The following is a 26,704-nucleotide window of genomic DNA, read 5'->3' as shown; positions in this document are numbered from 1 at the left end:
GGGTACTGATTACCCATCCATTAGGGTAGTTGCAAAAATTGAATAAGAAGTTGTAAAAAGTGAAGCAATGTACAGAAAGGACCTTTCGATGTGTCAATAAGTAAAAATGCTCTTTTTTTTTTTTTTAAATCCAGATGCAAAATCTGGTGGGCAACCACCAGATGCCCACACTCCACTCCTGAGCCTCAATTTATTCCATCCCAACACTGGCTTAAGGGTGAAATAGGATGGACCAGGGCACAGCTATTTTATTAAAGCACTGCATTGTCCAAAAAGTTTGTGAACCCAAACGAACTTTTTGGCCAATCCTAGGGAACATCTGGAGAAGGAAATGGCAACCCACTCCAGTACTCTTGCCTGGAGAATCCCAGGGACGGGGGAGCCTGGTGGGCTACCGTCTATGGGGTCGCCCAGAGTCGGACACGACTGAAGCGACTTAGCAGCAGCAGCAGCAGGGAACGTCTAATGGTTTGTTTTTAGGTTACATCAGGTGATATGACATGTGAAAACAACTCAGTCAAAACAAAACAAAACCCCGTCATTGCTACAACAGAGACATCATTCCTTATGCTGTACAATCAGAAGCTCTAACCAGGAAAGGGTTTGGGTCACTATCATGGGAATCCAGGCATTTTAGAATGGGAACTGCTTCTGTTTCCTATACAGCTTAATGTGGACCCAGCATACTCCAGCATTTAGGAAATTTCCCTTGTCCATAATCATACTGAAGTCTGAAGTGAGACAATGCAAACTCTTTCTACCCCAATTCACAGATAACAAAGCTGAGCTGCTCTGCTAGAAAAATCAGTCTTCCCAACCCAAAGGGCAACTCTAGACCTTCTTCCCTAAATGACTGAATCAGGAGCGAATCAGGAGTGAAGATCTGACCCACAGAAAACCCAACAGGTTCTCTTGCCAACAGTTTGGGAAAATGAAAAAAAATTAGTTCAGGAGTTGGCAAACTATTGCCCATTAGCCATATCTGGCAACACCCACTAGTTTATATGTTAACTGTGACTGTCTATGGTTGTTGACAGTGATCTACGGATCCAGAAAGTCTAAACTATTTACAGTCTGTCCTTTACAAAATTTTCCACTTCCTGCAAGAGAAGGTCACACAGACATGGATGCTGTGACCACCATTTGGGGGTGGGAGAGTCATATGCATTCAAAACAGAGGCAACTGTGTTCAGAGACTTGTAGGGAGGCAGGAAAAGAGAGAGACTGTGCAAGAGAGCAGGTAAGGGGTAAGCATCTCAGAGGACAAAGGGCAGATAGGGCCTGACAACCTTCCAGTATCCATGAGACACATGGGTCCTGCTTGAGATACATACTCCCTCCCTGTGATAGCCTTACATATCCTAAAATAAACCTTTTTTACCTAAACTAGTTTAACTGTGGTTGTTTCTTTCAACAAAATGAGTCCTAAGTCAGCTATAGGGGCTAGCATGTGACTACAGTAAGTATGGACCAATTAAGCTCTCTGAAACCATTGCTGACTCCCTTGAGAATCAGTGGGATACCTTTACAGTTGCTTGGAAACAGAAAGTGCGTTCCCAAAGTCCAGGTTTATCAAGCGGTAAACAGTCTTGTGGAGGCCAGGAACACATCCATGAAGGTCTTCATCACTGTGGACTAGCAGAGCATAGAGGCCACCTGGTCCTGATGATTATTAAACAATATCTATTAGCTACAAAGCCCTTGGCAACAGAAAATTGATTTATCGCACAGTACAGTCTATGGTAGGTTCAGCAGAAGGACAGGAGGAACTGCACAGGCCCAAGATGGCATCAGTCATGCTAATAATCATATGTCGTGTAATAGAAACAACCATATTACTTTGAAGAAGTAAGAAAATCACAAAATTACGTCGAGTTGATAAATGGGAAGGTGATCAAATAGCTCATGAAAGTGTTAGTTGCTCAGTCATGTCTGACTTCGCAACCCCATCGACTGTAGCCCATCAGGCTCCTCTGTCCATGGGATGCTCCAGGCAAGAATACTGGAGTGGGCAGCCATTCCCTTCTCCAGGGGATCTTCCTGACCCAGAGATTGAGCCTGGGTCTCCTGTATTGCAGGCAAATTCTTTACCATCTGAGCCAAAACCTTCATTTCCAAATGAAGCCAAACCAGAAGACAAAAGAGAAAAATCTAATAATTCCAATTCTTACTGGCATTAAAAAAATCTATGTCAAAAATGACCATAAGAAAAAGTTAAAAAAAAAGTGGCAGATTGAGAAAATTGTTTGCCACTTATATCACAGACACTGGCTACGTCGCTATTTATTTAACTGAATAGTGTTACTGGTTTTCTCATCCTAAAGAAGAAATCACTGTTGACTTTTTAAATGAATTGCTAAAGTTTTCAGGTATGATTTTAAATCTGAAAAGAAGCTGCAAATGGCTGGCAGAAGCCAGATTGTAAAATAGAGATTTTGTTGTTTTGGGGGAGAGATCATCACGAGAACTTCAGACTAAGATAATGAACTGAGCTGATGTGGGAAGCATGCCCTCTTATATTAACCACACCTAACACCCAAAACCCAGGAACCAGAAAGGGGTCTACCTTTCCATGTATGTGTATAAGAAAAACACTTCCTTGTTGAACTGGCGGGTTATCCAGCATGTAAGACTGTCTCCATACACTAAGGGGCTTGCATGGGACTCCTGTCAAGATGCCCTCACAGGCAAAAATTATAAAGCAACAAGGAAACTCACCACCAGTGACTATAAGCAATCTGAAGAGGACTTAAAATAAGGATGTCAAAAATTTGCACATATTAAAAAAAGAATCCACAAGACAAAAATAGGAATTTAAAGAACAGGCATTTTTTCAAAGTCAGAAAAATCATTGTAGGGCTTCCCTGGTGGTCCAGTGGTTAAGAATCTGTCTGCGAATGTAGGGGACATGGGTTTGATCCCTGCTCTGGGAAGATCCCACATGCCAGGGAGCAGCTAAGTCCCAGTGCCACAACTACTGAGCCAGCACTTTACGAATCGCACCTACTGAGCCCATGGGCTACAACTCCTGGGTTTGATCCCTGCTCTGGGAAGATCCCACATGCCAGGGAGCAGCTAAGTCCCAGTGCCACAACTACTGAGCCAGCACTTTACGAATCGCACCTACTGAGCCCATGGGCTACAACTCCTGAAACTTGTACACCCTAAAGCCTGTGTTCCACAACAAGAGAAGCCACAGCAATGAGAAGCCTGTGCACCGCAATGAAGAGTAGCCTCTGCTTGCTGCAACTAGAGAAAACCCATGCGCAGCAGCAAAGACCCTGTGCAGCCAATAAATAAATAAATAAAATCTTTAAAAACAAACAGAAAAGACTGTTGTAGAGGATAAAGGCGGCTGCAAATTTTTACAATGCCTCCCTTTGAAAGGTGTAGTCTGGGCCAACCTTGCACCCTGTTTTGACAGATAGCATATGGCAACAGTGATGTTACATAACTCCTGAAGCTGGACCTTTAGGGATTTGTAGCTGCTGTAGTTTTCTCTTAGGATGATCCATTTTGGAACCCAGGTACCATGCTAGGAGAAGCCCAAGTGAGCCATGTAGAGGAGAACTGAGGCATCTCTGCAGACAGCCCCAGCTGAGCTCCTGGCTGAAGGCAATACCAACCACCAACCACGCGAGGGGGGCCGTTCTTTGGACTTTTCTGGTCCAATTAGGGTGATCTCACCCAGAGAAGCAATAAGCCTCTTTTGACAAACCTAAGGCCAGATAGCAGAATAGCAAATGACTGATGCTATAAGTTTTGAAATGGTATGTTACCTAACAACAGAGAACTAAAAATACCACCATGGAGAAGTCACAGATCAGATGAAAAGATGAGACCTACCTCCAGTGTCGAGTTTCTTTGGGTGAGCTCCGAGGTGGATACCAGGCAAACTTTGGCCGGACGGAAGCTGAAAAGAATGTCACCCTGGAAGGGAGCCCTAGATGGAACACAGAGCATGACATACGCAATGCTGAGTAAGGAAATACCTGGCAATAAGCAACAGAGTTGAAAATGAGCTCTAAGTCATCCCATTAAAAAAAAAAGTTTAAATGACCGCTGTTTTGTTTCAGAAAGGTTTATCATTTTAAGTAATTAACTTGGATTTTGTGCTTTAGTATTTGAAACTTCACTTATATTACATGCTGTTTGTAGGCAAAAAATAATGACTAAACATTCTACTAAGTTAAAAGAATTAATACTTTTGCAGAGAATTCACCAATGTGTAAATCACATACACCATTATCTGCTTCTCTTGGTTACTCCTCCTTGAGACCCAAACTCCTGGGCCACAAACCTTAAAGTCGTCTGTTTTCAGTTTGGTACCGATTATCTGCTGCCAGCCACTGTCCTGGACTGCCCTGCTAATCTTGCTCAGTACTAGGCATTCACTGGGCAGGCAACAAATATTTAAAGAATTGAGCCAAATTGTCTTCTTGAACAAAGGTGAGTTCCTAGGGCCTTGAGGGCACTCAATAGAACAAATTTTCCTTATGCACAAGCTAGGAGCTTCCCTGTAACTCAGTCGGTAAAGAATCTGCCTGCAATGCAGGAAACCCTGGTTCAATCCCTGGGTAGGGAAGATACCCTGGAGAAGGAAATGGCAAACCATTCCAGTATTCCTGCCTGGAAAATCCCATGGACAGAGGAACCTGGCAGACAATAGTCCATGGGATTGCAAGAGTTGGACATGACTTAGCAATTAAACCACCAGCACAGGAATAAGTCGGCCATTTTTCAAAGCTCTGTGAACCCAGATCACTCTTGAAAAAGAATTAAATCACCCCCAGTTAGAGATCAGGGGTTATAACCAACTACAAATTCTCTAAAAACTGTTAATAATAATATGGCAGAACTTTCACTAAGAGGTGAGCAACAGAGAAAATATCTACTTCCCTAAGAAGCCTGGCTATCGGGTCCATGAGCCCTTAGTCAGGCACCAATGTCTGGCCCTAAGTTCACAGCATGGAGGGAAACAAGCCAGTCCATCCATGGCTGCAGGGGCACCTGATTCTGGTCTCGATGGTGGTGTAATGATTGAGTGGTGGAAAGATCTTGTCCAGTCAGACAGCTGGAGAAATGAGCCCAAGTCCCTGGGAGAGTCCTGAGCACCAGAAACTCAGCAGAGTGGCCTGGGGACCACTTGGTCCTGTTTTTTTGGTGTGTATTTAACTTAAATTTGTGTGTATATAACCTAGATTTGTTTAAATTTGTGTATATAACCTAGATTTGTATATATTTGTATATATATAACCTAGATTCAGCAATACGTGAACCGTGAACTTCCATGTGTTCAAGATGGTTTTAGAAAAGGCAGAGGAACCAGAGATCAAATTGCCAATATCCGCTGAATCATCGAAAAAGCAAGAGAGTTCCAGAAAAACATCTATTTCTGCTTTATTGACTATGCCAAAGCCTTTGACTGTGTGGATCACAATAAACTGTGGAAAATTCTGAAAGAGATGGGAATACCAGACCATCTGACCTGTCTCTTGAGAAACCTGTATGCAGGTCAGGAAGCAACAGTCAGAACTGGACATGGAACAACAGACTGCTTCCAAATAGGAAAAGGAGTACGTCAAGGCTGTATATTGTCACCCTGCTTATTTAACTTATATGCAGAGTACATCATGAGAAATGCTGGGCTGGAAGAAACACAAGCTGGAATCAAGATTGCCGGGAGAAATATCAATAACCTCAGATATGCGGATGACACCACCCTTATGGCAGAGAGTGAAGAAGAACTAAAGAGCCTCTTGATGAAGGTGAAGGAGGAGAGTGAAAAAGTTGGCTTAAAGCTCAATGTTCAGAAAACTAAGATCATGGCATCTGGTCCCATCACTCCATGGGAAATAGATGGGGAAACAGTGGAAACAGTGTCAGACTTTACTTTCTTGGGCTCCAGAATCACTGCTGATGGTGACTACAGCCATGAAATTTAAAGACGCTTACTCCTTGGAAGGAAGGTTATGGCCAACCTAGATAGCATATTTAAAAGCAGAGACATTACTTTGCCAACAAAAGTCCATCTAGTCAAGGCTATGGTTTTTCCAGTGGTCATGTATGGATGTGAGAGTTGGACGGTGAAGAAAGCTGAGCACCACAGAATTGATGCTTTTGAACTGTGGTGTTGGAGAAGACTCTTGAGAGTCCCTTGGACTGCAAGGAGATCCAATCAATCCATCCTAAAAGAGATCAATCCTGGGTGTTCATTGGAAGGTCTGATTTTGAAGCTGAAACTCCAATACTTTGGCCACCTCATGCGAAGGGTTGACTCATTGGAAAAGACCCTAATGCTGGGTAGGATTGGGGGCGGGAGGAGAAGGGGACGACAGAGGATGAGATGGTTGGATGGCGTCACCGACTCGATGAACATGGGTTTGGGTAGACTCTGGGAGCTGGTGATGGACAGAGAGGCCTGGCGTGCTGCAACTCATGGGGTCACAAACAGTCGGACACGACTGAGCGACTGAACTGAACTGAACTGAGATTTGTGTATGTAACCTCGATTCATATAGACTGTATGTAAATAACCTAGATTGGTGTATATTTAATCTAGAAAAAGAAAAAGAGTAAGGAGCTAAGAGACAGCCGCCCTTAAATATCTGGCAATACGCCAAGTAGGGCAGGTTTCTACTGTCCTTCTGGGTATATTGGGTGTGGCTTGATGGGAGTGGCTCAGGGCTGTGTGTGGAGGGAGCAGGGCGCTGACTTGACTCAGGCCAATTTCCCAGAGTCAGGGCTCTCCAGATGTGGAGTGAGCAGTTGCCTCAGGGGGTGGGAGTTTGTTCCTTGGAATTTTGATCAGAGGCTGGTCAAAGCACCTACTGGGGGCAAACCGAAGGAGATTCCTAAGGTGGGCATGTGAAGGAGGAATGCTTGCTCCCGTCTCTGCACATGTCCACAGAGGAGAAGTGATTTCCACTCCAGAAAAAATATATTTCTATATCCTAGGAGGAGAGGTATAGAAAGAAATAATTCCAATTTCTCTCCAGAAGCACATGTATTTCCTCTCACCTGCCCAGCGATAAATTTAGTGACTTCACCAACTGTTGAATTTAGGGAAGAGGCTGTATTAGTCTACTCAGGCTGCCATAACAAAGTATCACAGACTGGGTGACTTCAACAACACATTTTCTCACATTTCTGGAGGCTACAAGTCTAAGTCAACCATCAGGGTTTGTTTCTGGTGAGAGCTCTCTTCCTGGCTTGTAGATATGGCTGCCTTCTCACTGCCCTGACATTGGCCTTTCCTCTTTCCTCTTCGTATACTAGTCTCTCTTCCTCTTCTTATAAGGACACCATATGGGATTAGGGCCCCACCCTCATGATCTCATTTAAACTTAATCACCTCCTGGAAGGTTGTATCTCTGAATATGTAACATTAGGGGCTAAAACTTCAACATATGACATTTTTTTTGGGGGTGGTGGTGGTTCACAATTCTGTCCATAACGGGGGCTGAGCATACTAAGGCTACAGCTCTGCCTCCCCAAAGAGGGATACACTCTGTACGCTTCCCTACCGCATGATATGCTCAGCAGGGCAGATTCTACCTATGATGGGGAAGCCTGAGACTGTCCAGTTCTTCCTGCAGCAGGTAAGTACCTTTCATTTGGAAATTGGAAAATATTAGGAAGTCTGTTATGCCCACATCTTAGCCACATTCTCCATTCTAGCTTTTATCAATAATAAGGCTGGTATTTTTATCTTCACTTGCCTGACTGCATCTTACTTTTCAACTGGGGGGATAAAGGGGAAGTATTACTTAATGAATCCCTAAAACCAACAAGGCAGGAAGCTAGAAACAGGACTTCCATCTAAAAGCACACTGTATTTTATATCTAAGTTTTTGTTCCTGTCTATCTGGAGAGAAGCCCCTTGGAGCTAGGGTTTTAGACACAAAATAAATTTATGCTTGAAATAAAGATTTTTTTCATTGATCACACGGCCATTTCTTTTAGAGCTATCATACAAATATTTGGTATCCAGCTTCGCTTTGTATCAAGGAAATTATCAGTCCAAGTGATGTCAGTAAAACAACTGAAATCTCTCCAGGCAAATATTGACATGTCTCTGAGCTTCCTAAAAAGGCAAGCTTCTCAGCAGTGCTTATCATCTCATGAAGCATAATCTGTTCAACTTAGAGGCAGATACTCCACAAAAAACAAATGAATCCTTGTTTTGTTTATTTGAGGGGCTTATTAAGTCTGACTCTCCCATGGAGTTTTGGATAGGTTTCTAGGAAAATATTAAACTTTCCCTGACAATAGGTTTGTTTTCTTGATATTTTTCCCCCAAATGCATTCATTCATGGGAAGATACCAGCTTAAATTAGGTACATTAGTTTAGAAGGCTAGTCTTCCTGTATATGGACAAAATTCTTCCTTTCCTTGGAAGAGCTCCTTGAGTACTTCCTTTCCTTAGAAGAACTTCTTGGGCCCTGCTGTGTACTTAGTGCTGGTTCTGGACAAAGACAATACACACTCACACTCAATCCCGTGCTCTGAAGCCACTTTGTTGTTGTTTTAGTCAATAAGTCATGTCCAAGTGTCTTGTAACCCCATGGACTTAGACCACAAGGCTCCTCTGTCCATGAGATTTCCTGTCGGGACCAGCCGATGAGTCAACGTAGGCACGGACGCGGGATTCCTCGGCTGAGAAAAGAAACAGACACAGAGACACAGAGAGACACAGCGGGGGTCGAGAGGATCACTGCAACCTGCAATGCCAGTGATACCTGTTTATTTTCACACACAGAATTTTATACCCTTATACCAGGAAATTCTTATACAATACTATCATCAAAAATCACCTAAGTAACATGCACCAGAAATCACCTAAATAATATAAGTCTATTAATCAAGCTCCCATGATTTTCCCATGATTGTATCTCAGGACTCAGGTCATAAAAGCCATTTGTCCTGCGTCAGATGCGCTCCAGAAGGCTGCAAGGAGTTTCCCTAGTAAACAATAAGAGATGGCGGGACAGAGAGCTATGTCTGGACTTGACCCTTGAGTTAACAAGGCAGCTCCCAAAGCAATCCTGCTTGCAGGTTGCCCTGGACTTAACCCTTGAGTTAACAAGGCAATTTCCCAAAGCACGTCCTGCTTATCAGGTTGCCCCCCACAATTTCCCAGGCAAGAATACTTGAGTGGGTTGCTATGCCCTCATCCAGGGGATCTTCCTGACCGAAGGATCAAACCCACGTCTCTTATGTCTCCTGCACTGGCAGGCAGGTTCTTTACCACTAGTGATACTTGGGAAGCCCCTAAAGCCACTTACCTTTCTCTAAATGGATATCCCCATTTTTCCTGAGCATAAGCCTTGGCAGGCACTGTGATGTACATCTAGAGGCATCACAGGTTGGAGAGGACTTTATGCCCAAGGGCCCTCAGCAGGAATGAGACAGACACTTGAAGAAAACAAACAATCTAGTGAGACCCTGTGATCATCATCCTTTACCCAAGGAATTGAAAACCAGAGTCATGTGTTTACTGTAATTATAAAAGAGATCCTTCAGGATGTAGAAGCTTTATTGCATAGTTCTTGGTTGGTCTCTTAACTTGCCCAAGTGTCAACATGGGCCCAGTGCTGGGCCTGGGCAACTGGAGGCAGATGACATATGTCAGTTATTTTCCCTCTCCCTAACCTTCTGCGGACATAAAGAAAAGGATACAAGTCAGGAATCCTGGGCAACCTTACGCATCCCATCTCTCTGGGTCTCATTTTTCTCAATCAATGTTTTCCAAATTTTCTGGATGATTAGACTCTCCTGAGTAGTTTTGAAAATGCAGATTCCAGGCTCTTATTCTAGGGATTTTAAGCCATCAAGTCTAGATATGGACCAGGGATCTTTATATTTAATGAGCACTCCTAAGCCAAATTACACTATGCTTAGGCAAAGTCTAGAAAACACTGAATTAGATGCTATTAAAATCACTTTTCCCATCTGGTGATGGAAGTCTTAGGTGGATCATCTGAAGTCATCATCAGAGTTACTTTCAGTCCAACCCTTCCCATCGTTAGCCATTCAGAGGACCTAACTGTGCGGAGAATACTGACAGTCGCTTTTTCCTAGTGGGGGCTCTGTTAATAGCAGCAATCAAGCAGTTATTAAAAGCCCAGATTACCTGGTAACTACTTATTCCTTCTGGCATCTTAATCCACCAGCTGGTTTTATTCAAGTCTTCAAAGATTTGCAGGAATGTTTTATCCTGTAATAATAGCTCTGAAATTCAAGGACAACAAAGATGAGAGACTGTTATGCATACATCATTATTCATGCTTTTGTAAGTATGTGTGACAAACACACTTTATAAAATTTCTCTTCTCCTCTATTTGTGTTTTAGTTTCAGGCTTCTACTCTGTACTGTCAAAAAAAAAAAAAATACCACTGGGTAGGAGAATATTATAAGTTGAAAAAAATGAAAAAGGAGGGAAGAAGGAAGGAAAGAAGAAGCTACATCAAAGCTTTTCACCACTGTAAGCACTGAGATTTAAAAGACAAAGTTTCACACTTTTTAATTTAGCATTTATTTGGAGAAAAATGGAATTCTTTATAAAGAATCTTGGCATTAAGAACTTCTTAATGATTCCTGTTTTTAATAATTTAGATAATATATGCTGAGTGACCCACACTTTCAGACAAATGGTGAGTTTGCTACCAACAGACTTCAAAGAAAATGATATTAAAAGATGTACTCTGGGAAGAATAAAATTAATCCCAGATGGAAGTTGTGAAATACAAGAAGTATTAAACAAGCAAAACCAATGACAAGTATATAAGAAAATCTATTCAAATTTTGGCTAGAAAAAAATAATAGTATTCTGTGGATTAAAGATACACTTAAAATATGTAATAAGAATGGCATGTAAGTTGGAACGGGATGAAGAATTCTAAAATGTTCTAAAGCTTTTGTGTTGTTTGGGAGGGCTGTAATTTATTAATTTTTATCTTAATAAGTATGCATGTTGTTATATTAATATCTGTGATAAAAAAGCGGAGAAGGCAATGGCACCCCACTCCAGTACTCTTGCCTAGAAAATCCCATGGATGGAGGAGCCTGGTAGGCTACAGTCCATGGGGTTGCTACGAGTCAGACACGACTAAGCAACTTCACTTTCACTTTTCCCTTTCATGCACTGGAGAAGGACATGGCAACCCACTCCAGTATTCTTGCCTGGAGAATCCTAGGGACGGCGGAGCCTGGTGAGCTGCCGTCCGTGGGGTCGCACAGAGTCGGACACGACTGAAGCGACTTAGCAGCAGCAGCAGTGATAAAAAAGAACTAAGAAAAGGAATGTATAACTTCCACATGAATAAATGGGTAAAAGTGAATGAAGTGGGGAAAAAAAAATTATCAACTTAAAAGTAGATAAGAATGAAAGATAAGCATACAGAAGGCAGGAAAAATAAAATAAATCCAAATATGTCAGTAATTACAATAAATGAAAAATGGCTGAATATTCTATAGATACATTAAGCACACACAAGGTGATGAAACTAAATGGAAGGAAATAGCTACTGCAAGCAAATACTACCAACAAAATGCTGATGTGCCTATATTAGTATTAGATAAAATAGATTTTAAAAAAGCAAAAAAATAAGAGAAAAAAGTCATTACATAATAAAAAGGATCAATTCACCAAGAAGTGATAATAATTATAAATCAATATTCAGCTAGGAACATTCTCAAAATACATAAAACAAAACAAAAAAGGAAATAACTATAGAAAGAACAAATTCATCATCAGAATAGAAGATTTTAACATCCATCTTCATAATTTTTAAATGAAGGAGGCAAAAATATCAGTAAGTATAAGTGAATCTGAACAGCATAATTATATTTAATTTAATGAACATACATAGAACACCACACCCAAAATTGAAAAATTTACTTTTTTAAAAGTATACCTGGATAATTTATGAAAATTACTTTACAAAGGACCATAAAGCAGACCTCAGCAAATATTAAAAGATGGGCATTATAGACCACATTGTCCATCTGCAACGCAATTAGATTAAAAATCTGTAACAAAAACGTAAAACCACATGTATCTAGAAGTTAGGAAACATTTTAATGCATGTGTCAAAGGATACGACAGTGGATATCAGAAAAAAAGTGTATTATTAGACAGAAACCTAAAGCGGTACTTACAGGGACATTTTGAAACCTAAAGCGGTACTTAGAGGGACATTTACAGCTTTGACATGATTAAATTAAAAAGAAAGCTGCAAATTAATAAGTATCCATATAATCTAGTTAGGGGAAAATGCTTATTAAAACAGAAATGTTTTGTGAATGAAATTTAGAAGCATTTGGGATATAAAGTCTACTCTTTGTGGTCACCTGGACTTAGCTATGGCTGTCATTGATTCAGTAGGTACTATGCATCAGACATGATATTGAGTGATATAAAACCTCTGTAGTATTTAGGAATATAAACTAGAGGGGGAAGAAGTGAGAAAGAAAAAAAATTAAAGAGCTGCACTATGTTTTTCTACTATTTAATTTGCAATATAATACTCTGAATAAGTAGAAAATATTGTAGTCTATAGTTTATTTTAACAGATTTGGAGATTTTAAAGAGCTGGCTTTACTCTATTTTACAGGGCATCAAAGTCTCCTACAATTTAGTGACATATAACACATTAAGAAAATGTGGTATTATATGGTGCAATACAGAAATATTTAGTCACTGTTAGCAAACACTGTGACTGAAGCTATGTGTTGGGGGGTAGGGCAGGGAGGGAGCCCAGGGGTTCTGATGAGCCATTTGAGTATCACAGACTTGAACACACAGCCCACCTCTTAATAAATCCTAAACTACCTAAAACAATTATTATAAAATAACTATTAATTGCTACTTTAGAATTAATCTCATTTAAAGATTTTTTGTGGGGGGGAGTACACGTTTCCACTACTTATAGCAGAATAAATTGGTAAAATCAAGATGGAGGAGATCTTTATAACACTGTATTAAAGAGCTAAAATGTTATGTATTGTTCAGCCCAGAACTTCTGCATTTGAAATTTTATCTTAAAGAAATAATTACAAAAGCATGCAAGAATTTAGCTGTCACAGCACTGACTATGATCTTGATAACCTAGAGATAACTTAAAAGTCCCAAAAGAGGACATTAGTTAAATAAATTATGGCAATACAGATACAGACAGAATGAAAAGAAAATAGGTGATTAAGTAGTTAATCCCACTAGGGGATTGTAAGTAGAAAATAATGGAGACCCATGTAAGTTAATGATTACTCGAGAAAGCAGGCTTGCTTAGCAACAAATCCAGGCAACAGTAGCACGGGACATGCCCCAGAAGAATCAAACAATGGCGGCATGAGTCCCACATCCTGCCCGGTGAGCTCAGCAATTTAATGATCCCTAAACGTTCTCTGAACACATAAAAAACAGTCAGCTGTGAACCAGCTTAACCACCCAGCGACAAGAAAACTCCCCTGCTCAAACTGGAGGAGGAGCTGATGATGGAAAGAAAAACAAAGGTCTTTTCTCCTCCTTCCAACTTTTCCTCTGATTATAAAACTGTGGCCCAGTAAGTTCTCAGAACACTGTGTCTCTCTTCTGCTTGTCAGCCTCATAAGCATCCTAGTCTAATAAATCACTTCTTATCTACTATTTTGCTCTTGCTGAATTCTTCTCTGCACTGAGACATAAAGGACTATGGCATGCGAGCTCTTCAGGGGCCCCCTGAAATGATACTAATCAATTTCAACAACACCCTTAAAATGTTATTCAAGAAAGCTTAATGACATGGAGAGGCATACATAATAGTGAAACAAGCAAGTTACAGAGCAGTGTAGTCTGATTTCTGTACACATTAAAAAAGAGGTTGGAAGGATATACACTAATACCTTATTATTCTTAGATATCTCTGGGTGGTGAAATTATGGGGGAATATTAATTTTCTTATCTTTATTATTTGAGTTTGTATTATTTCTGTCATTAAAAAGAAAATAAAAGGTATATATCTTTAGAAAGCATTAATTCTTATTTCCAGCATTTTCTTGCAGTCAGATTTCTTCTAGTTGACTTTTTTGTCCTTTGGAGCTGGTGTAGCATCAAACCAAGGCAATCTCTTTGAATTCTAAGGTCTACTATACAGTCTGTGAGATGTCTCCCATATTTGAATGTTTAATAACTATTGGGAGACAATATCAAGGAAAGCATCGTTAATATTTCCCACTAGAAATTTCATTTTGAGTTTGTATGAAGATGCAGATATTCTAACTCAAAGTTTAATGCAAGCATCAGGGTTAAAGAACTGTTTCAAATTAGAAACCACTGACGTTTCTTGTACAACTAACCATCAATTTGCTATGCTAATGAGAAAAGCAGGAAATGATTGCAAGAGAAAATGAAGTCAGCAGGGATAAAAAAGAAAAACAACTCATTGCAGTCCTTTGTTTCAGCCATTAGCTGTTAAAACTTACCAGAGTGACACAAGCTTTTTTTGTTTTAAAGAAATGAGGTATTAATTAAAAAAAAAAAAACAAAAAAAACACAACTAATTCCTAAGAAGTCTTTCCCTTTTCCAGATTGTCCTTCAGAGAAGCCATACCTAAAGAATAAAATGACCTAAATATAAGCAGCAGGAAACTTAGAGACAAAAGGCTAGTTAGCAATTCTAATCTCTAGGGGAGTTTTTTAAAAAAGTAGCAATGCAGAGTCCTTGATGCAGACCATTTAAATCAGAATCTCTGTGTAAAGGGCTAAATTAATCTATAAGTTGCATAATTTATATCTCGAGTTAATTCTAACTGTTTTGTATTTGTACCCTGAGTTCTCTGGTTGGACAGTCAGGGATTCAGGTAAATCACCTTTGGTTGTTTCACCTCCATTCCCATCACTCCAGTCCCAGGCAGAACTTTTCAGCAAGCAAGTCTTAAAAGTGACTTCTGCTGATCCAGTATCTTTAAATACCTTCCTAATGACTCTCTTCCCTGTCAAAGATTTGGAATTTTCCCAGAAGAAAATCTTTACTTGAGAGAATGCAAAGTATCACTGCCATGACTGCCATCTGGATACAAAGAAAATGAAAATAAGTCACTGAATGGAAATTACAACTCCCCAGAGAGCTCCACATGCCAGGCTCCTGGAAATTGGTCTGAGTTCCCTTTGTTCTTCAGTTCCAAGAACAGCAAACCTTGTGGTTGTACTTCATTCTCTAGATTATCACTTTTACAACTTTCAAAAACTGTTTGAATTACATGCTTCTGTAGAAAGTTTTAAAGTAGAATTATAAATAACAAAATTAAAATCACCCATGATTCTCCCTCTTCCTCAATCTAGAGATAAACATTTACATCATTAGTGTACGTTCTTCCATTTTTTTTCTGTGTGTAGAAACGTACTTATTTTAAAGGTTTGGGTCACAAAATATGTGCATTTTTGTAACTTTTTAATCTTAAACCTATGTTCTAAGAATTTTTTGTGTGTGTCATCGAGCTTCAAGTTTTCTGTGTATGCAGCAAAGCCTATCATTGTGATTCACCATCATTTATTTAACCATCCACTATATCAGACCTTGATTATTACATCTGACATTTGCCTTGTTTTCCCTTTTTTGCTATCTACCAGAAAGCAAGATCAGTCACAAACCTGGTGAGTCCATTCTTGTATTTCCTGACTGATGTTTGACACTATATCCAATAGTTTCCCAGGACCACATATGATATGAAGATATATGACACTAAATCCCTTAATCTATCCTCCTGGATTGCTCTTCAATTTTTGTATCCAACACTTTCCCCAAGAGTGATGATATTCTTTTTCCTCCTTTAACCTAAACCACACTCCTCAAAAATCCTGAAGTTTGCATCACTATCTTCCAAATGTGTATGCAGGGAAGATTCATCATTTTAGTATCTAACCCACACTGAATGTTTACTCTGTTTTCCATGCCAAGAGGTGCATATGTATTTTTTCATTTAAACTTTATGACAAAGCAAATCCTACTATTATCTCCATTCTGCAGGTGAACAAGTGAGGTTCTTTTGAGTAATTTGACTAACATCACAGCTAATAAGAGGCAAAATTGGCCCTAAAGTCAGACCTGTTTGCTTCTACATAATTTATCATTAACTAACATTCATATTTATTCAAATTTTCTTATTTTTTGCCTAATGTCTTTTCTATTCCAGGATCCTACCCAGGATATAATGCTACATTTAATTATCATGTCTTCTTAGACTTCTCTTAGCTGTAACAGTTTCTCAGACATGTCTTATTTTTTCTAAGCCATTAAAAAAAAAAAATATATATATATATATAGCTACCTCGTACTCTGTAAGACCACAGCAATTACAATTTATTGTGCATTGTTAGGGCTTCCCTCATAGCTCAGTTGGTAAAGAATCCACATGCAATGCAGGAGAGCCTGGTTCAATTCCTGGGTTGGGAAGATCTGCAGGAGAAGGGATAGGCTACCCACTCCAGTATTCCTGGGCTTCCCTTGTGGCTCAGCTGGTAAAGAATCCACCTGTAATGTGGGAGACCTGGGTTCCATCCCTGGGTTGGGAAGATCTCCTGGAGAAGGGAAAGGCTACCCACTTCAGTATTCTGGCCTGGAGAACTCCATGGACTATAAGTGTCTCTGTAAGTGTCTTCCAGTTGAGCTATTTCAAATCCTAAAAGGTGATGCTGGGAAAGTGCTGCATTCAATATGCCAGTAAATTTGGAAAACTCAGAAGTGGCCACAGGAATGGAAAAGATCAGCTTTCACTCCAATCCCAAAGAAAGACAATGTCAAGGAATATTTAAACTACTGCACAATTGCACTCATGCTCAAAATTCTCCAGTGCTCAAAATTCTGCAAGCCAGGCTGCAACAGTACGTGAACTGTGAACTTCCAGATGTTCAAGCTGGATTTAGAGAAGGCAGAAGAACTAGAGATCAAATTGCCAACATTTCCTGGATCATCAAAAAAGCAAGAGAGTCCCAGAAAAACATCTACTTCTGCTTTATTGACTACCCCCAAAGTCTTTGACTGTGTGGATCACAACAAACTGGAAAATTCTTCAAGAGATGTGAATACCAGACCACCTTACCTGCCTCCTGAGAAATCTGTATGTAGGTCAAGAAGCAACAGTTAGAACTGGACATGGAACAACAGACTGGTTTCAAATTGGGAAAGGAGCATGTCAAGGCTGTATATTGTCAACCTGTTTATTTAACTTATATGCAGAGTACATCATGTGAAATGGCAGGCTGGATGAAGCACAAGCTGGAATCAAGATTGCCAGGAAGAATATCAATAACCTCAGATATGCAGATAACATCACCCTTATGGCAGAAAGCAAAGAACTAAAGAACCTCTTGATAAAAGTGAAAGAGGACAGTGAAAAAGTTGGATTAAAATCCAAAATTCAAAAAACTAAGATCATGGCATATGGTCCCATCACTTCATGGCAAATAGATGGGGAAACTATGGAAACAGTGAGAGACTTTATTTTGGGCTCCAAAATCACTGCAGATGGTGACTGTAGCCATGAAATTAAAAGATGCTCGCTCCTTGGAAGAAAAGCTATGACCAACCTAGGCAGCATATTAAAAAGCAGGGACATTACTTTGCTGACAAAGGTCTGTCTAGTCAAAGCTGTTTTTTCCAGTAGTCATATACGGATGTGAGAGTTGGACTATAAGGAAAGCTGAGCACCAAAGAATTGATGCTTTTGAACTGTAGCGCTAGAGAAGACTCTTGAGAGTCCCTTGGACAGCAAGGAGAGCAAACCAGTCAATCCTAAAGGAATCAGTCCTGAATATTCACCTGAAGGACTGAGGCTAAAGCTGAAACTCCAATACTTTGGCCACCTGATGAGAAGAGCTGACTCATTTGAAAAGATCCTGATGCTGGGCAAGATTGAAGGCAGGAGGAGAAGGGGACGATTTAGGATGAGATGATTGGATGGCATCACTGACTCGATGGCAAGCTCGGAGCAAGCTCTGGGAGTTGGTGATGGACAGGGAAGCCTGGCGTGCTGCAGCCCAAGGGGTCACAAAGAGTCGGACACAACTGAGCAGCTGAACTGAATAAGTGTCTGTGGTTCTCACAGAAACCTTCTGAAGCTATTAAATCCTCATTTTATAGATGAGAAAACCGAGGCTTAGAGAGATGAAATCCTTTGTTGCAGGTCACAAAGCTAGTAAGAGTTGGAGCTGGGGTCCTAACCCAGAACTGTCTGATCAGGAGTGTCGTATTTTTTTTTTTAAATATACTATTTTAGATGGCTTATGCACACATGCTTTTAAAAAATAAAACTGAATGTTAATATCAAAGTTAGAATGCCATAAAGAGCTATATTCGGTCTAACTTTATTACCCAGGCTCATTCTAAAGATTTCTTAACAATAAGTTCTAAGCACATGGTCCAAAGCCATCAGTGTCACCCAGCTTACTATTTCACAAAGCATCCAGTCAAGTTTTGAACAATTCTGATCATTAGAGCTCTGTGCTCCTTAAAATGGCTTTTGTCCTTTGGTCTTAGTGTGGCCCTGAGGAGCCAGACACAATCATCTAAACTTCTACCCCAGAACTCTGCAGTTGGCCACCATGTCTCCCTCTAGAAAATCTTTTCCTGGAAGAGCATTGCATAGTATGAACTTCAGTCAACATCCTAATATCCTGATTTAGACCACAATTCCTTGCAGAATCTTTATTTAGATCCAAGTCTTTATAGTGCATTTTATCTCTGCAATCTACATGCCCTATACAATCAGAGCTCAGTAACTGCCTTTCAACGGTCTCCTTGCTTCCTGGTAATCTATCACCACCACCACTATCACCCCTCTCTCCACCTCACCCCCACACTACTTTTCTAAATCATCAGGTCCAAACACCAACTCTTTAAATGGGGGGCTCTCTCTAGAAAACCGCTTGAGACACACGTTTGGAAGGTAGTGAAACTTAAGGGGGTGCTTTCTCTGAGTGTGACACACAAGTTAAAGGGCAAAGAGAGTGAACCATGGACACCCGGAAACAGCTCCTTTCTCCCATAGCGCTAAAGCAGACAAGAGCTCCCAGGCGGATCTGCCCAGGACAGACAGCATGTGGGGCGGGGCAACGCACTAAGAACAGGGCGGGTTCCAAGCAGCTGGTTTCCCTGAGAGGTGTCCGCGGTAAGGGTTTGGGGACTGCACAGCGTCGCCAAGGCGCCAGCAGCTACCCTGCCAGCTATCCTCGTGCCCACCCCTCAGACAGGTGTTCAAAGCAAATCAGAGAGCGAAAGAAGCAAGCGAGGGTGTCAGACGATACAGTAAAGGAGTCTTGATCAAAGTTCTCCAGGGGTTCCTTTCTAGCCGGTGCCCGCGCTTCGTTGTCAGTACCATGGACAGCGCCCGGGAACCTACTCAGGGGAGCTTGGACGCCGCTGGCTTCTGGCAGGTCTGGCAGCGCTTTGACGTGGAGGGTGAGTAAAACAAGCCAACAGTACAGTCTTGCTGAAAGGACCTAGAGTTCCCCCTTCCCCGTACATCTTCCCTGCAGGAAAAGTTGTCTTCCAGCACGGTTAATGCAATATACCTAATGCTGTATACCTAACAGACGTTTGGTATACTGCCGTTGTACATCCAGATAGCTTGTGAAAGCTCAGGGTGGGAGGAGGGACTTGAATCCCACCACCCTTTCCCAATCTGTGTGTGTGTGTGTGTGTGTGGTGATACAGATATCATTGTATATATTAGAGGCTTGGGGACTGACACCCGGGTATCTGAAGTCAGTTCTGACTTGTTTTTACTCCAACCTGCTCATTTTTATGCAGTGACTATCTGGGTAACCTCTTGTCTCTTAAAGAGAGGCTGAATTTTTTAAAAATCAAATTTCAAAAAGACACTACTCCCACTCCATAAAAAATCTATTTGAAAAGAACTACTTAACATTTGTTTTGCCCTCATTAATAAACAAACATGAAAATATCTGAAGCATGTGTTTTAACCCTGAAAACTAACATTCAATACTTACATCTCTTAAACTTTTTGAAAACTGCAAAAACCTTCGGTTAGAGTTTATTCTAAAACTCATGTTTATTTGTGGATTAAAATTCAAGAATAGCTCTCCTTTCCCAAATATTTATATGAGCCCCAGCACAAAGCATTTACTCTTGACTGTGTTATTTGCTATTCAAATCCATGTCTTCTAGAGTAGATGTTGCCACTTAGAGTTGCAAAAAATAAGATCCATGGGGATTTTATAAATTTGAGATTGAAAACAAATTTAGAATGTTAAATGTTAATTACTAAATGCCACATGTTATTATATGTAAGTGACTATTATTTGTGCACACCTTTTTGCATTTAGAAAAAGGTTACATAGAAGAGAAGGAGCTTGATGCTTTCTTTTACCACATGTCGACAAAACTGGGTGTTGATGTAAGTATACTTGTGCCACTAAGCATTAATTTGTTTCTCAGTGAGTTACAAAAAGCATCCAAGTCTTATGTTGATTTCTACAATACCTATTAATCCCATCTGACCTCTTTTCTTCCTTGCATGTAATTTTTCTCCCTCTCCTAGCAACATGAAGGGATTTAGGTAGGTTTTATAAGAGGTTCAACTGCAGCATTAGATGTGCTAGCCGCTGACTTTCAGTGTGACATCTGTCATCCACTATTTCAACTGTAAATTAAAACAAGTCTGTTTTGAATGTCTCCTTGGTTATGTTTCTGCTAATGGATCTAAATCTAGAGATAAGGTAACTCTCTTTGTTCAGAAAGGTGAAAAGATGTTGAGAGTGTTAAGGTGCTGAGTGTTTAAGTGGATATTACTTGGACAGCAAACCACAAACAAATCATTTAGACATTTTTTTTTTCCATTATTCATTGTTAGAAAAGGTAGCAAACTTCTTATGAAATGGCAAACCAAAAATAAACATTTTCAGAGCCCAAATATAAATGTGAACCTATCTATCCAGCATCTATATCCTTTCCTGATGGTAAATCTGGCCTTGAGAGAGGCAGATTAACTTTTGAGGAGCCCTGTACCAAAGCAGAGGAGAAACACACAAAGAGATGTGCCAGCATGGGGTTGGGAGAACCTGGTAAAGACTCTATCAGGGGATGCATGGTAAGGGGAGTAGCTCTGGAAACAGTAGCATTTAAAATGAATTGTGGTGATAGCTTGTCCTCAGATATAATCGTTTACATGGAAGGGTACTGGAGTGCATGACACTTTCATGTCAGAGCCCAGTGAGGGGAATGGGCAGCTTGGAGATGGTGTTTCTGAGTCGGGGGGAGGGCAGTCAGCTCAAGATAAACAAGGCTGCCATCTGTCTCCAACAGCCACACGGAGCTCTTGCTCTCTCTCATTTTCAGTCTCTTCATCTCGGTTTCTCTCATTTTTCTGTCCATTTCTATTTCCTATTCTGTGTTTCATAGCTATCATCTCCCATCATCTCTTGACTTTCTCTGTGATTTCTCTCTCATCTGTCTTACCTTTCTCTGGTCTTTATTTCTCATATGTCTCTCCATTGCTCTCTGTCTCTTTCTCTTTATTTATCCTTCTGTCTTCATTCTGTTTCTCAAGCTCTCATGGTGCCTTTCTCTCCCTCTCTTTTTTCTTCTCTCTTTACTATCTGTCATGTCTCTTTGTCCTTCATTTCTTTTATCAATATCATTTTCTCTCCTTTTCTCTTTCCTTCCCTTATTTCTCTGTCTCATTTCTGCTTTGCTCCCACTTACTGCTGGCTCAGAAGGTAAAGAATCTGCCTGCAAAGTGGGAGACCCAGTTTCAATACCTAGGTTGGGAAGATCCCCTGGAGAAGGGAATGGCAACCCACTCCAGTATTCTTGCCTGGAAAATCCCATGGACAGAGGAGCCTGGCAGGCTGCAGTCCATGGTTGCAAGAGTTGGACACAACTGAGCAACTACACATACTGCTATAAACGCCAAGGTTTGTGGCATTCCAGAACCCACAAGTCTGATGATACCACTTTGTCAAACATGACAGGAGTATTTGAGGAAAAAAAAAAATGAAGGCAAAACCATTCAAAGTCTTAGAATAAACTGGATGGTGAAAAAAAAAAAAAAAAACCCCAGAGACTTGGAGAAAACAAGTCACACCTTGTGTGTGTGTGTGTGTGTAGCAGAGTTTTATCAAAGTAAAAAAAGGGACAGAGAAAGCTTCTGACATAGACATCAGAAAGGGGAATGCTCCCCCCCCAGCTAGTCTCATCAAGGCCTTATATTCTTTTTTCAGACCCACTCCCACCACACACATCTTAAATTAACAAGATCAGAACTAACAATAAAAAGATTTTACCAGACTCACTCCCATAATATACATTTTAACATGACAGGATTAATCAGAAGGTTCTTGTTAAGGGGAAACTTGTCCTTGAGCAAGATACATTGTTATATTGAGTAAGACAAAGAAACGTAGAGAAGAACTTTTGTCCTTTCCTCCTCCTTGAGAATTCCAGACCCCTATTCTCCACTTCAAGAGCCCCAGACCTGTTTCTCCTCCTCGGGGACCCTGGACTTCTTATCAACCTGCCTAGGAATTGATTCTCTCATTCCCCCTTTTTCTTTTAGGAGAAATATGTTGCCGCGGGAAAGGTGCGTCATTTTCATTCCATAACTTCTTCCTGCTGTTGAAGGGTGTGGTCCCTAAATTGTTGAGGCAACATATTCTCCTAATCTTCATATTGAGGGTCTCTGATCCAGGGGCCCCAAGTAGTAGTTGGAGGAGGTTGTGGCACTCACAGGAGCTTGGACAACCATTTGTAACTTAAAAGCTTTCAGATGGTTAGAAACAAATCCAGTTTTGCAGTTACAGAGTAGCTTTCCTGGAATGTTTCCCAAGCTAGGATTACTAGGGGAAGCATCCATGTTCCATGCGCCTGTGCACATTTCCAAGTACAGTCCTGACTGCAATAGAAGAGTTGAGTTACAAAGAGATGAACAAAAACCCCAAGATGTCTCTTCTGAGGGTTGCCACACCAGTACACGTGATAGCAAAAGAGGTAGTGGAGGGTCGGCCAGTGAGGAAAAAGTGATTTTGTCCTCAAGCTACTAGGGCCAATCCTTCCAGTTCATTCCCACAGATTCCACAAAAGGAATATCTAGAGAGTTGAGATACAAACCATTGGAGAGCTCTCTCTGGTCTGCTAAGAGCTAGCATTACCAAAGGAATACGCCCACTGTACTTCTAGTCTGACCAGATCTTGCAATTCCTGATCTATGTCTTCAAAAACCTTATGGTCACCAGCAAAGCTTCTACCCACACAGCCATGACAAAGACTTACTTTTAGGACTCTGGCCCCTGAGGCAGGCAGCCAAGAGAGTGACCTCTAGCCTGAGAGACATTCCTGGAGCTAGAGCTCCGCCTCGCTCCCAAACGTGCTCTTGTTAACTTTCTAGCAAAGCTTGCCTAGTCTAGCAAGGCTAAGCACTTCCATACATGGGGTCTAAGTACAAGTATACAATAACAGCATGGATCACAAGTCCCTTGAAAGTCTATGACCTGCAGATTAGGTTAGTAGTTCTAATTTCCCAAGCAATTATGAAATGGCCAAAGAGACCAGGAAAAGCTGGCCGAGAAAGGAAAGTTCAGTCCACACGCTTTGCCCATTTTTGGTCGCCCTCCTCGCAGGGACCTGGGGTGTCTCTTGGCATTGGCAGGTCGGTATAAACCCCTGACAAGGCTCCCCTTTTTGGGGCTGCCTTCAGTCATTACGAGGCACCACGAAACCACAGAGCAGGGCTCACCCCTTGCTTCACGCAGGGTGTGTCATTCATTCACACAAGCACACAGAAGAGTTAGTAAAGCAAAGCAGAAAACGTGTGTACTGAGAAAGCAGAGAGGCTAGAGCTCTGAGTGTTCTTACCCTGTCCTGAAGATCCTGGACGAGCCCCCAAGATGATAGCTTACAGTAAACGATGTCAGATTTGTGATCGCTAAAGATTTAGCTTTGGGACCAGGGACCAGGCTTGATCACTCAAGAGCTTTTGTGTAGCAGAGTTTTATTAAAGTAAGAAAATGGACAGAGAAAGCTTCTGACATAGATATCAGAGGGGGGGACGGAGAGTGCCCCCCAAGCCATACCTTTTCAGAAAGCTTCTTGCTTTAGTGATTTAAAGAAGAGGAAATTTGCTCTCTCTTCTGAATACTGAAACTAAATACTCTCAGTACTGAAACTGAAAATGTCTTATTTTCATCCACGGGGTGAGAGGTGGGACTACTCGCTCTAGGCTGAGGACACGGCTGTCTTCTTCTGAGGCTTTGGTTGACTTTAGAAGCACTGTTCCCATTAGTGAGGGAGAAGACGGATGCCATTCCCATAGCTTGGCTGTTCTTACCTCATCCCTGCCTCAGGTCTGGCTTGGGGCCTCACCTTCTCACACATGGACAGGCATGGTCCTCAGAGCAAAGGAAATAACAAATGACTTGCCAGTGTCCTGGGCAACTGTGTGCTGGGCAGGCGTTCCTGAAGCCAGAGGCGGAGGGGCTGGAGGTTGCAGACTCCTTAGGCTAGTGGAAATAAAATTCTGATGTGCTTAAGAATTACATTTATTTGTTAACATGCAAAGCCCCAGGTCCCACCTCTTAGGTATTTCAGTACATTTGGGGTCTGCTTAGGATCTTGCATTTAAAAGCACCCTAAGTCACTCTGCATCTCCTTTCGCCCTCTGTTCCCTTCAGGGGCAGTACTTGTCAGAGAGGGGGTTGTGATATAATCAGGCCAGTCCTGCTGAGCTGTGGCTGTAGCCCCAGGCACCTCTCCTCATCTCCTGGCAAAGGAGAGGGCTTTTGGACCCAGGGGATAAGCTGTTTAAACTGTTACTAAGAAATGCTGTCTTCTGCCATTGTTGCCTTTCAATTTTCAGAGGCATCCCCCCAGGGAATATGGCTACAGGGACCTTCACTGGGCACTCCATGCCACTGGAACAACCATGATTCAGGAAACCGTTCCTAATTCTGGACTTTTTTTCCTGCTGAGAAATGAGTAGTCCCTAAGTACGTCCTTAACAAGAGGGCATGTTCCTCTCAGCTGAGGGACAATCACCATTTGTGACACCTACTTGTAATCAGTGATGCCCCAGTGAGTCCAGAACCACCAGCAGGGAGGCCTCCATGACCAGGCAGCCACTCAGTCTGGTGTTTAGACATGGCAGGCAGTTCATCAGAGGCCTGACTAGGGCTACTTTCCTCCCTTGATTAGCGAGAGTCACACAGACCTTGGGAGAAGGAATTTTAAGATTTCGAACAGCAAGCTGCCTGCTAGTCAATCTTGGAGAACAAGCAACTTGTAATGACCTTCTCCTCATAGCCTCTGAGGGGACTAACTTTACAAAAACATCAGCCACTTTTGCTGCTGGTTACTCACTATGCCCACCCCACTGGCCCCTCCAACTTTTTTTCTTTTCAAATGCTCAGAACTGCCTCTGAACTAGGTCTAGACCTAGCCAGTCTGTTGCAGAGCATCACTTTTGGGGGCTGTGTGCACAGTCTTCATGTACAGATTGCCACACACGCTGAGACTCTTTCAATGCTCCAGAGATGCTAGTCCAGAGTACCCTCTTGGGACTTAGAGTCTCAGAGAAGGTGGGCGGGGTGGGTGCTGATTGGACATAACAACAGAGGAAACCCTAGACTCTCTTGCTTTATGTTTAAGGGATAGTCATGGACTTTGGGGTTAGAGGTCTGAGAGGACAAGTCAAGTTCTGTGCCTTCAAACTAAAGGTAGAAGACCAAGCTGAAATTCAAAGTGAAGACTCACCTTCTTAACTGATTTCTCTGTACGATGCACATACACATCCATACAACAAACCAACCACACAATCAATGGTGCCAGGACTAGAGAGGCCAATCTCTCTGTACTTAGAGGAGTGTCATATGAGGAGACCTGGTTGGCAGGAATACCGTGACAGTATTAGGGAGAGTCAGTTTAGTGTAACTGATCTAGTCTGGAGTCTAGGAATCTGGCACTGTTTAGGAGTGTCTGTGACTCTCACCCTTGGCATTAAAATACATCCTCCACTGTTGATTATATATGTCATCTTGCTTTGTAATAACCCTACAGTCCACTGATGAAGAATTTAATGTGTGGAAAAAGCTGTACAAAGAAGGGATATGTCACAGCTTTGGTAGTTCAATGATGACTTCTTTGGTTTCCTCTTTAATTATTTTCCCCTTCTAATTATTATTATTTTTTTGGAGAGTCCAAGATTAAGAGAATGAACTATGGCAAACTGAAGGCCCAAAAGAGCTGGACTTTTCACTTAAAAATAGAACAAAATGTTCTTGGGAAGAAAGTTTGTATGTTCACTACAATACAATCTCTTGTCACAAAAACTACAGAAAAATGTTCAATTCATACTGTCAGCACTCTAAGGTTCTCTTCATTCATATATTAGGAGCTTACTAGCTGTGCTACCTAGTTGGGATTCTGATTAGTGATTATTTAAGAAATCTCCATCACCTCTCTCTTGTCTGCAATTGGTGAGATCTCTTTCAATGACTAGGGAACTTGGTTAGACTTAATTATCAGGCTGTATACTCTGAATATTTGATATCCTAACTACATTCTTAGAATCCCAGTGGCTTTAATGTGATTCTATCTGGCCCACTGTAGGATGCGGTCAAAGAAGAAAATGTACAGAAGATGAAACAACAATTTATGGCTCTACATGATGTCTCTAAAGATGGCTGCATACAGATCAAAGAGGTATCTTTTATGA

At 41.3% G+C, this 26,704-nt stretch overlaps 2 protein-coding genes across 14 annotated transcripts in view; one reads left to right on the top strand and one right to left on the bottom strand.

The window, feature by feature from the left end:
* SLC17A1 (solute carrier family 17 member 1) overlaps window positions 1-26,704 on the bottom strand; it is a 215,238-nt gene that overhangs the window by 894 nt on the left and 187,640 nt on the right. For 6 of the 9 annotated variants that reach the window (XR_014062747.1, XR_014062743.1, XR_014062741.1 and 3 more), the window contains 4 exons: window positions 10,136-10,233; window positions 8,493-8,658; window positions 3,847-3,943; window positions 1,524-1,662 (listed from right to left, as the gene is read on the bottom strand). The gene's annotated coding sequence lies outside the window, so the exon portion shown is untranslated. Of the gene's footprint in view, window positions 1-1,523; window positions 1,663-3,846; window positions 3,944-8,492; window positions 8,659-9,287; window positions 9,418-10,135; window positions 10,234-26,704 lie in introns of all 9 variants that reach the window. The other 3 variants (XR_014062742.1, XR_014062736.1, XR_014062744.1) reach the window with 2 other exon arrangements.
* Window positions 16,873-26,704, top strand: part of SCGN (secretagogin, EF-hand calcium binding protein) — a 50,027-nt gene continuing 40,195 nt past the window's right edge. The window contains exons 1-3 of one of the 5 annotated variants that reach the window (XM_081522132.1): window positions 16,873-19,437; window positions 20,325-20,395; window positions 26,599-26,691. In XM_081522132.1, the coding sequence (XP_081378258.1) occupies window positions 19,356-19,437; window positions 20,325-20,395; window positions 26,599-26,691 (246 nt within the window). In that variant the 5' untranslated portion in view covers window positions 16,873-19,355. Of the gene's footprint in view, window positions 19,438-20,324; window positions 20,396-21,045; window positions 25,707-26,598; window positions 26,692-26,704 lie in introns of those variants that run through there. The other 4 variants (XM_081522134.1, XM_081522137.1, XM_081522133.1 and 1 more) reach the window with 4 other exon arrangements.

Source organism: Giraffa tippelskirchi, chromosome 8, assembly GCF_054371585.1.
Source record: "Giraffa tippelskirchi isolate mGirTip1 chromosome 8, T2T-mGirTip1v1.2.pri, whole genome shotgun sequence".
In the NCBI taxonomy this organism is placed as follows: Eukaryota; Metazoa; Chordata; class Mammalia; order Artiodactyla; family Giraffidae; genus Giraffa; species Giraffa tippelskirchi.
The sequence above is the reverse complement of the archived record's forward strand: the minus strand, read 5'-3'. Positions and strand labels throughout refer to the sequence as shown.